At 32.2% G+C, this 13,418-nt stretch overlaps 1 protein-coding gene across 1 annotated transcript in view; it reads right to left on the bottom strand.

Annotated features, from left to right (window-relative positions):
* Positions 1–13,124, bottom strand: part of LOC127738410 (transcriptional coactivator YAP1-A-like) — a 36,743-nt gene extending 23,619 nt beyond the window's left edge. Inside the window, exon 1 of the mRNA XM_052249652.1 lies at positions 12,505–13,124. Coding sequence (XP_052105612.1) covers positions 12,505–12,944 — 440 coding nt within the window. The 5' untranslated portion in view covers positions 12,945–13,124. The remainder of the gene's footprint in view (positions 1–12,504) is intronic.
* Between the last annotated feature and the right edge of the window lie 294 nt (positions 13,125–13,418).

Here is a 13,418-nt window from a genome sequence, read left to right as displayed (position 1 = left end):
CCTTATAATTACTTCAACACGTTCTATTATGAAAACCAGTGTAGATCGCTTTTTCTTAAATAAGTGTGAATGCTTTCAAAATATTAGGAGAAACCCATATTGGTATATTCTGTGATGCAAACTTCAGTGTCTAAATTGGCAAAAGTAAAGTTCTACATATCATTCAAAATAACATAACAAGAGATTAAAAAATTTGAAAAAGTGAAACTTCTTCGTTGTTCTTCCAGATCCATTAAATGTTATCAGGAATACAAAAATTAACCATTCAATTCTGTACAAGTCTATAAACACAGACAGACAGACAGATAGACAAACAAAGATACAACATTTGTTGCCGGGCATAAACATAATAGACAGAACATAAAATAGTTAACAAATTACAAGATTGGTACATGTACTTATTGTGTAGTTGACTTAAATGTTAGTCTATATTTTTTTCATAAAATTGTTTGATGTTTTTTTAACATGGCCATATATGTATATCACAGTTACTGTGCCATGTACTATTCACATGCACTCTATATACACTAAATTATTCAAAGCACAAACACCTGATTCAGGTCATTAACAAATCTAAAGGTAAAAGACCTATAAATGAGACAAGCCATCGAAAAACTAATTTATAATGGCTATAAAGATATAAAATAATATTAACTTTAGACAGTAAAAATCATAGAAAACAGTCTGATCCTCAGTCATAAATCAAATGCTTCATCTTTTTAATTTTCTTTGTGATAACAATCTAACTAATTATAGACACTGTTTAATTGTTTTCCACTCATCTTCCACTTCAAACCAGAGATACTATAAAATGATCATCTTTAATTGACATGTGCTCAATAGGATTTTTATTCTCAGGAGGAAAAATAGGGGAGTTGACTGAGTTTTCTTAATGTAATATTTTTGTTAAATTGCACAAATCTTTGTTCAATTCTATCTTTGCATTTTTTGTGTATGTCCATAAATATTGTAAAAGCTTTGACTGTTCATAGTACTCCTTGTTTCCCCTGAGGTATGTTCTCTAGATGCCCTGGTCACTTCTCTCATCTACGTCATTAGCACTTAAGGTGCAAATCATTTTTGGTTATCTTTCAAAATTTGCGGAAATTACTGCTCCCAGTTCAAGTGATGTGAGAAAGTGATAGAAGAGTGATTTACACTTTAACCTGCTTACTGAGCAGTTTTTTTTTCTTCTTCAAAATCACTTCAATCTTAGTTTCTGAATGTAGCCCAAACATGGAACAGGCACAGTGATTAAAGTTAAAGTAAGACCTGCAACCTAGTGGGTGACCTTGTGACATGAAGTCTCATTGAAAATGACCTGTGACCTTTAAAAATTTACATGACCAAGAATTAGATCAGTTAAGAACTGTAAAGTTTGCATAAAAGTGACCTGGTGACCTGAGGCAATTTTCAAAAGTGACCTATGACCTAAAGGGGGTACCCTACTGTAGCCCTATATGCATAACTTTTATATGAAAAAGGGAATATATTATTATGAGACTGTAACATACTCAGAAAACCTTTTTAAAGTAAACCTTATTGTTGTTATATACATATGCATGTAAAACAAATCTGCAGATAGTCAAAAGTATATGAAAATATTTTATTTTTAAACTTATTTTCATATAAGTCAAACATTCGTCAACTGGTATTGTAATTAACAACTAGGTAAAAACTTTATAGATTATTCTGCCTTGTTATAAAAACTTTAAGATACATGTACATGTTTTTGTTTCTTTTTAATCATGTTAATGCTGCTTTTCTGTGGAAAGAAAAGGCAAAAAACTGAAAAAGAAAGAAACTAATTGATGGAAGCTAAAGACCTTGATGTTTAATTTGTAGTGACATATTAAATTGGTCAATATACATATAAGAAAGTATATTGTGTAAAATCCCTAAAAACACTTGACAGAACCCAAAAGCAAAATAATAGAGCTGGTGCTCTCCCCAGAATTTTCAAATAGAACTGTTTCCACAAAATTATAGCACCAATTTTATAATAGATATAAGAAGATGTGGTATGAGTGCCAATGAGACAACTCTCCATCCAAGTCAAAATTTATAAAAGTAAACCATTATAGGTCACAGTACGGTCTTCAACACGGAGCATTGGCTCACACTGAACAGTAAGCTATAAAGGGCCCCAAAAAATAACTAGTGTAAAACCATTCAAACGGGAAAACCAACGGTCTAATCTATATAAAAAACGAGAAACGAGAAACACTTATGAACCACATCAACAAACGACAACTACTGAACATCAGATTCCTGACTTAGGACCAAGGCTTCCAAAACGGTCATATATGCCGGACATTTGTATAATGTCCGGTAAAAGTCCGGCTGGGCAAAGCATGAAACGGTCATCTACTTTTTAGTTTTCAAGGCTTCAAGAGACAGTCATTTTAACATAATTCGCGATCTTTTTGACCCAACGTTTTGCCTTTAACAGACACACATTTCCGGTCATAAAAGTGACATGATCATTAAGTACTATCAAAACAACCCCTACTTTAATACCTTCTCATTTTAATCAAGGCTAATTAGTTGTCAAACAGCAGAAATTTACCTGTTCAGGTGACAGGTAAACTATTTTGAACCGGACATTGATCGGTCTATTCAAAGTTATTTTCTTACATTTCAGCGGTTTGCATCTAATTAATTTAGCCAAAAAGATTTAAATTATCAGAAATACGTTTACAAATATGATTTGATGAAAAAATTCAAAAGGTGAAAATGAAAAATCGTCATAACCACGTTGTTTGAACCTAGAGACATGTCTCTGTTTGAACTAGTACACGTGTGCGCATGTGCGCAGGTGTGAAATTTAATTATGCATCCTAATTTCTTCAAAAAATGCTTAAATTGTCATTGATACCTTTATCTCACGTTTATTTCGAATATTTTCTTGAAGAAATAACGTAGAAAGAGCTACTTCCACTCATTCACGCTTTGCAAACGTACACGGAATTTACGTATCCGTCTCTGGTCCATGTTTTACCATTGGCAAGATAACATCCGGTATAAAAACGAAAGTAAAGTTTTTGACAACGTTATTTTGCACAAATAAAAAGTCTAAGGCAGATATAAGTACGCTGATGTTGCACACTTCGAATGATGCACTGTCAATTTAACAGTCTACGTCAGAAAATCGAATTTGAATCAAAGAAAGTTTAATATCGTTTTTTTTAAATGTCAATCAATGAATCATTGGGATGGCCAACTCTGCAACTGATTACCATAATTGCCTTTTGTTTATTTAGTCTTAAGGGATTAAAACCGGGATAATATATAAAATGTCCGGCTGGCTAAAAATAATTTTGGAAGCCCTGCTTAGGACAGGTGCAAACAAATGCAGCGGGTTTAAACGTTTTAATGGTACCAAACCTTCACCCTTTTTCTGAAACAATAGTGTAACATCACAACATAGAAAGACATACTATAAAATATCAACTGAAATAGCTTAACTCAATCAAAGGACATATTAACACCATTGAACATACACTGAACAAATAAATTTGACCTATGACACAATGTAAATACAAAATAATGCATTTTATTACAAAATGTATTCAGATACATGTAGCATGTAACGATAAAAGTAAAGCAATGTGGCGCCATGGCTATAAGGCTCTTGGGAGAACACTGAAATTTGCCATTCTTCATCTTAAGACGCAGTGAAGTATTATATTGATCGTCAGGACACATCCAGTGAAAAATAAAATATTTAATGGTCTGAACAAAATTTTACTAGCCATGGGCAGGCAATATTTTATAATTCAAAAGATTTTAAGGGGACATTCAATCTAGTGAAACACTTGCATTTTTCTGAAAAAGCATTTGAATGATTTAAACCATCAGACTGGTGTCCTTGATATACTTTGAGACTGCTGATATGAGCATTAAATGGTTGATCATCTGTCTATCCCAAAAATAAGAACCTTAATAGGCCTTAGTATAATACAAGAGGCTGTCGAGTGACAGCAAACCGGATTTTCCTGCAGAGGTCGAACCATGAACAGTTGAGCAAGTATGGACACAACATTTAAGCTTAAAACAGCTCTGAATTTGGATTGTGATTGAATATTTATAATAGATTATTATCTAATTAATAATGAAAATGATGTTTGCAAATCTGAACCCCAAACAGGATCATGTAAAAATTAAACATTAACACACACAACAAAAATAAAATACCACATAACAACTGTGACATCTACCTTCATAACACACATGACTTAAACAAATAGTTATAAAGAAATTTTGATGTTATCATTACTGGTTCATGGAATAAGTTTGAGTTATTTCCCTTTGAACAGAAATATGGTTTAACATAGTATTCTAACATTATAAAAATAGTTCTCTAAAATTAGATATGATGTAACACAATGTATATCTATTTTCAAATTATAATCAAATATAATTAATAGTTCCAAATATTTTTTCTTTCATTTGTCACAAACTAATATAGATCTGCAACTTATCTATCAACTTTATCTACACAATGTAATGTACTGAAATATATCCTTGAATAAAAATAGATAATTATCTAATTAAAGGAGTTCACTTCATTAAAAAAATTTATATATATAACATTCAGAAATTAGTTTATACAGAATAACAAACAAACCTACCACAAAATTCTTCAAACAATTTACCAAAGAAAAGGAAAAAAAATCCAAATTGTCATTTATCATGAATACAATGTCTATTAAAAATCTTTAAAAAAATTAGTTATTTCCCTTTGTACAGAAATGGATTAATTCATCAAAAATTGAATTCTTGGGAAAGGGCTATTACTCAAAAACGAGAAAAGCTAAAATCCTGAAAATTGAACTTGACCTTCATTTAGTCACAGGAAACAACATATCTAAATTTGAAAAAAATTCTTCAAAGCGTCTTCATGTAAATGAACGGACACTGTTTGGCAGCCGCCCGCCCGCAATACATCCCCAAATTAAATCAATAACTTGTTCTATTTTATGTAAAGTGTATACAAAAATATCTTAAACAATGAATATTCATCCATGATATGACTTTTTCTTTATTTCATTCTGTGTTTAACACACCAAACCAGTAAAATGTTTTCACAAAAAAGTACAAAGTGTTTACTACATTACACATCACCATAGCTTTAATCTAAATCAGACACAATGCTTAGGTAAACATCAGAACCTAATTATAATATTAACAGCAAACTTGAGTGACAGTTACAATCGAACAATTATTAATATGTGTGACCAACTTGTAATATTATGTGTATAATAACAATATAATATACAAAGATGATTGAGCCCCTCACAGCAACGCCAAGACAAAAATAAACAACAGACATCTAATGTAAACACTGACCTCTAAATATAACTATGTTAACACAATGACCTGTTTAACCTCTAAACATTATTTTTTTAGGGTAAGAGTTTATTTTAAAACAAATGTGAACTGTTAAGATATAGATTTAAAAATTCTCAGATATTACTCTCTGTATTGGAAAAGAAATACAATATAACTCTACAAATTCTTAATTGAATACACCCACAACTTAACCCACCAACATATAAACAATATCAAAATGTCATCATTTAAGTCTTTACTGGCAAAATAGGTATAATTAAGAGATTAATTGGTCATTTAATACTCATGACAATAAAGTCAACTCTACACTCCCTTTAGGGTGTATTCATTAGGGTTTAAGAGGATCACAATATGTTTATATTTAATATTATAATTACAAGACATGATATTGCATGTACTATTGACTCACTGCTGTCAAAAAATACATGTTATACATTACATATTAATGGGATGAGGTAAACCAAACTGTTATGGAGACTTCTATACATTATTTATAAATTTACCATGAAAATTAGGCAACTGCATAAAATTGCAGGTCATTTTTAATTTGCACCTTTCAATAACAAAAGAATTTTGCTCCTTCATTACTGTAAAAAAGTCAAAATTGTAATAAGATTGGACCAACATCAGTTGAAAACAGAGAGGCGAAAGATACCAAAGGGACATTCGAACTCATAAGTCAAAAATAAACTGACAACGCCATGGCTAGAAAAGAAACAGACAAACATACAAACAATAGTACACAAAACACAACACAGGAAACTAAAGACTGAGCAACACAAACCCCACCAAAAACTGGGGGTGATCTCAGGTGCTCAATAACATTGGAAATTGCAAAAGTTACATCAAGCATGTGCAAATTGTCTTATATACATGCCCAAAAAATGTATAGTGTAACTTGGGATGGACTTTTTTCCAGATTTAGTCAATAAGAATTTTTTTTTACTTAGAAAAAAAAGCATATTATACAAACACAATGAACATAATATTTGTCTCAAGTGTTATATTACATGTAACGTATAATATATAACAAGAGTGCACACCCTGAAATGTCTCGCCTTCTTTACTAATCATTGATATTATGTTGATAGTCCTAAATATAAAGCTTTATTACAACTGTCACATAAACTTCACATTAACCAAGTAAACTAAACATTGACCAATGAACCATGAAAATGAGGTCAAGGTCAGATGAACCATGCTAGGCAGGCATGTACAGCTAACAATTCTTCCATACAACAAATATAGTTGACCTATTGCTTATAGTTTAAGAAAAACAGACGAAAACACAAAAACTTAACACTGAGCAATGAACCTTGAAAATGAGGTCAAGGTCAAATAAAACCTGCGTGACTGACATAAAGATCATAAAATATTTCCATACACCAAATATAGTTGAACTATTGCATATAGTATTAGAAAAAAAGACCAAAACTCAAAAACTTAACTTTGACCACTGAACCATGAAAATGAGGTCAAGGTAAGATGACACCTGCCAGCTAGACATGTACACCTTACAATCATTCCATACACCAAATATAGCTGACCTATTGCATGCAGTATTAGAAAAAAAGACCAAAACTCAAAAACTTAACTTTGACCACTGAACCATGAAAATGAGGTCAAGGTCAGATGACACCTGCCAGCTAGACATGTACACCTTACAATCATTCCATACACCTAATATAGTAGACCTATTGCATACAGTATAAGAAAAACAGACCAAAACACAAAAACTTAACTATAACCACTGAACCATGAAAATGAGGTCAAGGTCAGATGACACCTGCCAGTTGGACATGTACATCTTACAGTCCTTCTATACACCGAATATACTAGACCTATTGCTTATAGTATCTGAGATATGGACTTGACCACCAAAACTTAACCTTCTTCACTGATCCATGAAATGAGGTCGAGGTCAAGTGAAAACTGTCTGACGGGCATGAGGACCTTGCAAGGTACGCACATACCAAATATAGTTATCCTATTACTTATAATAAGAGAGAATTTAACATTACAAAAAATCTGAACTTTTTTTTCAAGTAGTCACTGAACCATGAAAATGAGGTCAAGGACATTGGACATGTGACTGACGGAAACTTCGTAGCATGAGGCATCCATATACAAAGTATGAAGCATCCAGGTCTTCCATCTTCTAAAATATAAAGCTTTTAAGAAGTTAGCTAACGCCGCCGCCGCCGCCTCGCTATCCCTATGTCGAGCTTTCTGCGACAAAAGTCGCAGGCTCGACAAAAACCTTTAACGAAGCAATTTCTTACAATAAGTTATTGTCAATTTCTAATCAAGGATCCCCTGGCCTGGACTTCATATGGACATGGATACTATGATGTATATCTCACTTTACTAAAAGATATCCTCATTGTAAACTACCCCATGTTGAACACATTTATTGTTCAATGACAAGACTTCCTTTTCTTCACAACAGTACATAAGGTCAGTAGATGGCATAGATCAAAGATAAAATTGTACTACTTAATCCCCCCATAAATCACATAAGGATTAAAGATCAATGGGGGAGATCACAACAAATATCACCCAGGCCTCCAGGACAGACAAAACAAATGCACCTAGACAACACCTGACATCAAAGAAAACATCATTTTAACACAATGATGGTCTCCATATCTATTTTTATTGCAAAAATATATTTCAATAGGAAATCGGTGAACTTGCCATGATTGAAATTAGAAGATTATAAAAACAGTTTGTGCAGTATTGTATTTCAGTCAAGTAATTTTCCAAACTTCCTCCCAAAATAACCTTACATGTGCTAGTAACCTAATTAAACAATGTAGACGACCTCAATACCAAAATAAATGCCATCACTGCCCAAAATTAAAATAAACAAACATTGCCTCCCTTATGATTAGGTCTGAGGTTAACTACATTGTATCAATTTAAAAGTTTTCTTTGACATTAACCCCACCTTTGTTTACACTGCACTTATAGGATTGTATTAAAGTAAATATACAACTAAATGTAAACATTAAATGTGTATCAACTCATATCAAAATTATGATAAAACATTTAACATCTAAACATGTCTTTGTTTTGTTTCTTCCCACATGTTTATCTAAAGAAGAAATGTACACATCATAACATTTCACCATTGCACTACAAGAACATATGTACAGTACATATGTTCTTGTAGTGCAATGGTGAAATGTTATGATGTCTGTACAGTCAAATACATTTCTAAAAAAAATGGTACATGTGTATTGTTTACACTTAGCATTGAACACCATCAAATTCAACAGTTTTAAACTTTATTCCAAATGCAAGATTTATTTTAAACGTTTACATGTTATAAAAATATTTTCTCCTTAAATAAAACTATGTTAATGTTACCAAGTTTCAACAATATTATTATTTAATATGGTACTATCATCATTGTAAAGGCAGAACAGTGACCTATAGTTGGTTACATTTGTACATACATGCATACATGTATGCACATCATTTGGACTCTCATGGATAAGCTAACAAGTATCAGAGTTATGAGTGTGACCAAAATCACTTTAATTCCCTTCTGATTTTGTTTTATCTTAAAAGTATACAGACTTAGGATATATCATGTACTATCCTAGTAATGTCCATAATGTATTATTGCAAATGTACAGTGTAAAATTTTAATTCCTAAATCATATTAACTGCTTCAATCTTAGTCCTTATTATTTTTCTTATTATCAGTTCATTGACACACCTTATAACGGATTGCGAAATGAAAATAAAAAAGACATTCTATTCAAAACCAAAAATTAAAAGTATAAAACATGGGTAAATGTCTTTTATTACTTATTATGTTGTGTTATTTTGATAATATTCATTTAACTGAACCAATACAATTAACGGTCCTTTACATTCAAAAACTGAAAATATAAAAATTAAAGTGAAACAGTCCTTCCTTTTGCTATATGACAACAGGGGCACATGATCGAATCCATTTGGTCTTAATCAAAATCATTAACATAGGTGTGATGCATTGATTTACTGTTCAGTTGCAGATCCAGTAATTAAATCAATCAATTTCATCATTTAATGGGCACAAACTTTTATTAAAAGTTTTAAAACTGATATTAAAATACTGATCAAAACATGACTACAATGACTTTCATTTCTCTTTTGAAAGGTTCATTTCTCCATTGACATGATTGAAATGTTCAATCAATGTTATTCTTGTTACAATAGAAGCTGTAATGAATTTTATTGGAAAAGTTACTGTAATGTTTTTTAATTTTAGAGTTGTTCCTTAAATTTTGAGAATGGTGGGTAAAATCTAACTGACAAGGGTGATGCAAATGACAGAGAAAATATTGTTCATTGGTAAAGTACAACAAAACTACTTTTCTGACACTTCCTAAGAGCTTCTTAAAGTACAAAAAAAATGTACATGTACAAGGCACTACATGTCAATTGAATAATGTATCATTGTCTGTAGATTTATATTCATGTGCATGTGTACATCATGACCTAGATCAATATTGATTGACTGCTCTCAGCACAAAAGGTTATTTCATGGCGGTCAGTTTTTATTGGTGGAGGAAGCCTGAGTGCCAGGAGAGAACCTCTGACCTTCAGCAGGAAAACTGACCATCCTAGTCAATAAAGATTGGAGTCAAGCACACCTACATGTACCATGAGCGGGATTCGAACTCACAACCTCAGTGTTGACAGGCTAGTGATACAGTTACATTGAGTAGTTGGGACTACTTAGACCAATCGGCCACCAAGGGCCCTATCTGGATCAATAGCAATTCTTCTTACTGTGGAAGCATGGAATTTGTGACCTAGCACTTTTAATTTAGTTTAAAAGTGAATTCATATGTTTTTGCTTTTGAGAACATGTTATATACATGTATGAGCTTTGAATGATTATGCATGATTGAAAATTAATAAGGACAACATGGTTTTCTATTTATTCCAAAAAAAATATACATCAGAAAAAGAGTAGAAACAGAAAAAAGTAGGACTTGAAGGTGGAGAGATTTGCCCAACCTAGTGGAAAGCTTTGCCCAGCCCAACACTCACAAGCCTGACAATCCACAATCCATATCTTAGGGCCTGGTGGCACAACTTTTCTCTAAATTGCAAGTATTCTGTGATTCTTTTTTTTTTCACTGTAAATATATTTGTAAGTCTTCTCTGTGCTTATATGGACATGCTTGGTACATGTAAGCTCAAAGAGGCACTGGAGAATTAAATTTTCAGTTTGGTCTACATGTATGAAGTTTGCACTACATGTACATGTGTATCTGCAAGTTTGATCTTCAATATTTTTTTCAATGTTTTTGTCATCAAGTCTGGTTAGCAGAGGTGATTTATTTACATTTCTTATCCAGAGTATTCCAGACCCCTTTAATTTCTGCAATAGTCCCCTTGTTTCACTGCCTTTGTCTTCATCATATTTAATCCAAAGCATTAATCATATTGATTTTATACTAGATCTTATTATTAACCAAAGGCAGACTTCTAATTGGCCTATAAGATACAATGTACATGATATGTATGTACAATGTACCATTATTCTTTTCCTCATCTCTATATGACTGAAGCATATATATTTTGAATCTGCATACTAATGGACCAGACTTCCTCTGAACTTCCCTTTCATATATTCATTACCGTGAAAGACTTCTTGTACCGTTCATAGCCATATTGTGATACCATGAGCTGCAATGTTCTTCTAATATCAAATACTGGTTATAATAACAACAATATGTACATGTAATTACACTTCGTTACACTTGCATGAGATGAGGTGAAAAAATAAATAAAGGATCTTCAAATTTTTTCACACAATTTTGGTCATTTTGAGATGACTTGAAAGTTAGGTTGTTTTTTTCAAACTGTCGGATTCATACTAGATTCAGGGCATTAAAGTAGATGTACATGTATATACAATTTCTCTGCATACTGTTTTTAGAAAACATGCAAGAACAACTTATGGAACACAAGGGTTTAAAATTGAAATAATTTTAATGACTTAAAACTGTAAATACCATGCTACATTTGATTTAATTTTGAGAAACAAAAAACCAGAAGTTTCAAGTTAATCATATAAATTACAAGTGATTCCAGATTCATTTAACAGTATGATCTGTTTATCAAAAGGCAGACAATTTTCGTGTTCTCTAACTTTATTACCTGTATACATTTTTTTGTTGCAAGTGTTTGAATATAACTGAATATGGTTAACATTGAATAGTTTAATTTGGCATGAAATAATTTTGCATCTTACAATTAAGTGTCTGATTGGATGAAGACAGTTGCACGCATACATATTGAAAATTAAGCACATTTTTGGCTAGTGAAAAATTACTTATGAAGCAGCTCATAATGGAATAGAATTTCTTTACTATAATGTCAGTTCCGAGTTTGATCACTATGGTCAGGTATGAGAACACAGGTAAAAAGTGATTAGCGATCATTAGCCAATATCTCCCAGGGAGCATTCATATGGTAATTAGGAATTCGAAGGCCCTGCTGATTATCATACTACATTGTATACCAGTGCACCAGTTTTAGGGACCCCAGTTTTATCAGATGAAAAGCATTGTAAAACAAAATTGCTGATTAAAAAAACTGATTTTGATGAAATGACCAACATTATTTCTGTAAAATTAAAATTTTGTGACCTTTATCCCATTTTGGTCACTGATGACCTTTCAGATTTTGTCATGTCTGTTTCCAGACCCTTACTTTAAATGTATTATCAAGGCATTTCATATAAAAAAAAATAAGCAAACATGAATCAATGTGAAAATGAATAATAAAAATTATTTTTTGTAATTTGACAGACACTCTTGGTGATTAAATTTACAAGACATGAACAAGTTTGTTTACATCTGAAAAAATGAAATTAATAATAAAAAAACAAAAAACAACAACAAATTTGTTAGGGCATAAGAAAACACAATAAAAGGTAAATAAATATTCTCTGTAATTTTCTTTTGCCCTCCTGTTTTGAGCCTCAACTCTTTTAATCTGGTTACACCTGAAAAAGTAATCTTCTTACCCATTTTTTAACTTTGCAAACAAAACAGAAATTGGTATAAACTGATTCACTGATTATGAACACACACTTTTATAAATGATGCATATACACATGTAGTTTTATTTACTCACTTTATATAGTAAAGTTGTCCGTCTGGAGTTCTTGCCTTTTCCCAACCTTGAGGCAGAGGGGGTTCGTTGTCTAACATTGAGTCACATGAATGTTGCCTTGCATGTTGATGCTGTGGAGGATTTTGTGGAATAGTGGATAATGGCTGCAAACTTGCAGGTGATGAATGCGCCCTTGTATGCACTGGAGGTGCAATTATGTTAGGTCCAAAACCTGTTGAATCGTTACTACCTTGTTTTGAGTGACCTGACTGTTGAGAGTTTGGTGGTGTAAAAAAAGAAGCTGGGAAATTACGCATTTTCATAGGCACTTGTCCTGTTTGTCCCGAGCGGGACGGGTTCATAGCAACATTAAATAATTCTTCGAGTTCGTTCCCACTGTTGTCCCGGACGTGTATCACCTGATTACCTTTACGCTGCGTTAAATCCGACTGTTGGGACATTTTGGCGAAATTTATGAAAATCACAACACTAAAAACCGAAAAATATCCTACTCAGCTAAGACAAAAACATTTCTAGAGTAAGCGAAACTAGTTACATATCCTTGAAGATTTCCTGAGAACTTTTCTTCTTGTCGGACACCATTGAAGTTTTACGAAAATTAACCCTGTGACGAATCACAACCAGGTTTAACAGGTTCCCCTCATCCGCGGGACAAAATAGTGCACTATAAACTATTGGTTTTCTGAATCAATCTTATGTAGATGATGTATATTCAATATTGGTTTTGTTTAAATGCAAAGAAGCTACCGTTTTCTTATTTGTTTTTCTTTATTGACATTTTATATCTTAAGTTGTACGACAACACTACCAATGTGAATTGCGTATGTTTTAGCACCTTGTGACGTCACAGGAAATTATGTCAATGGTGACAAACTACATAGTATATTTTGTAAACAATTTTTGACATAGTGATA

Source organism: Mytilus californianus, unplaced genomic scaffold (assembly GCF_021869535.1).
Source record: "Mytilus californianus isolate M0D057914Y unplaced genomic scaffold, xbMytCali1.0.p SCAF_4, whole genome shotgun sequence".
Taxonomy (NCBI): Eukaryota; Metazoa; Mollusca; class Bivalvia; order Mytilida; family Mytilidae; genus Mytilus; species Mytilus californianus.
This window is presented reverse-complemented; position numbering and strand designations above follow the sequence as displayed.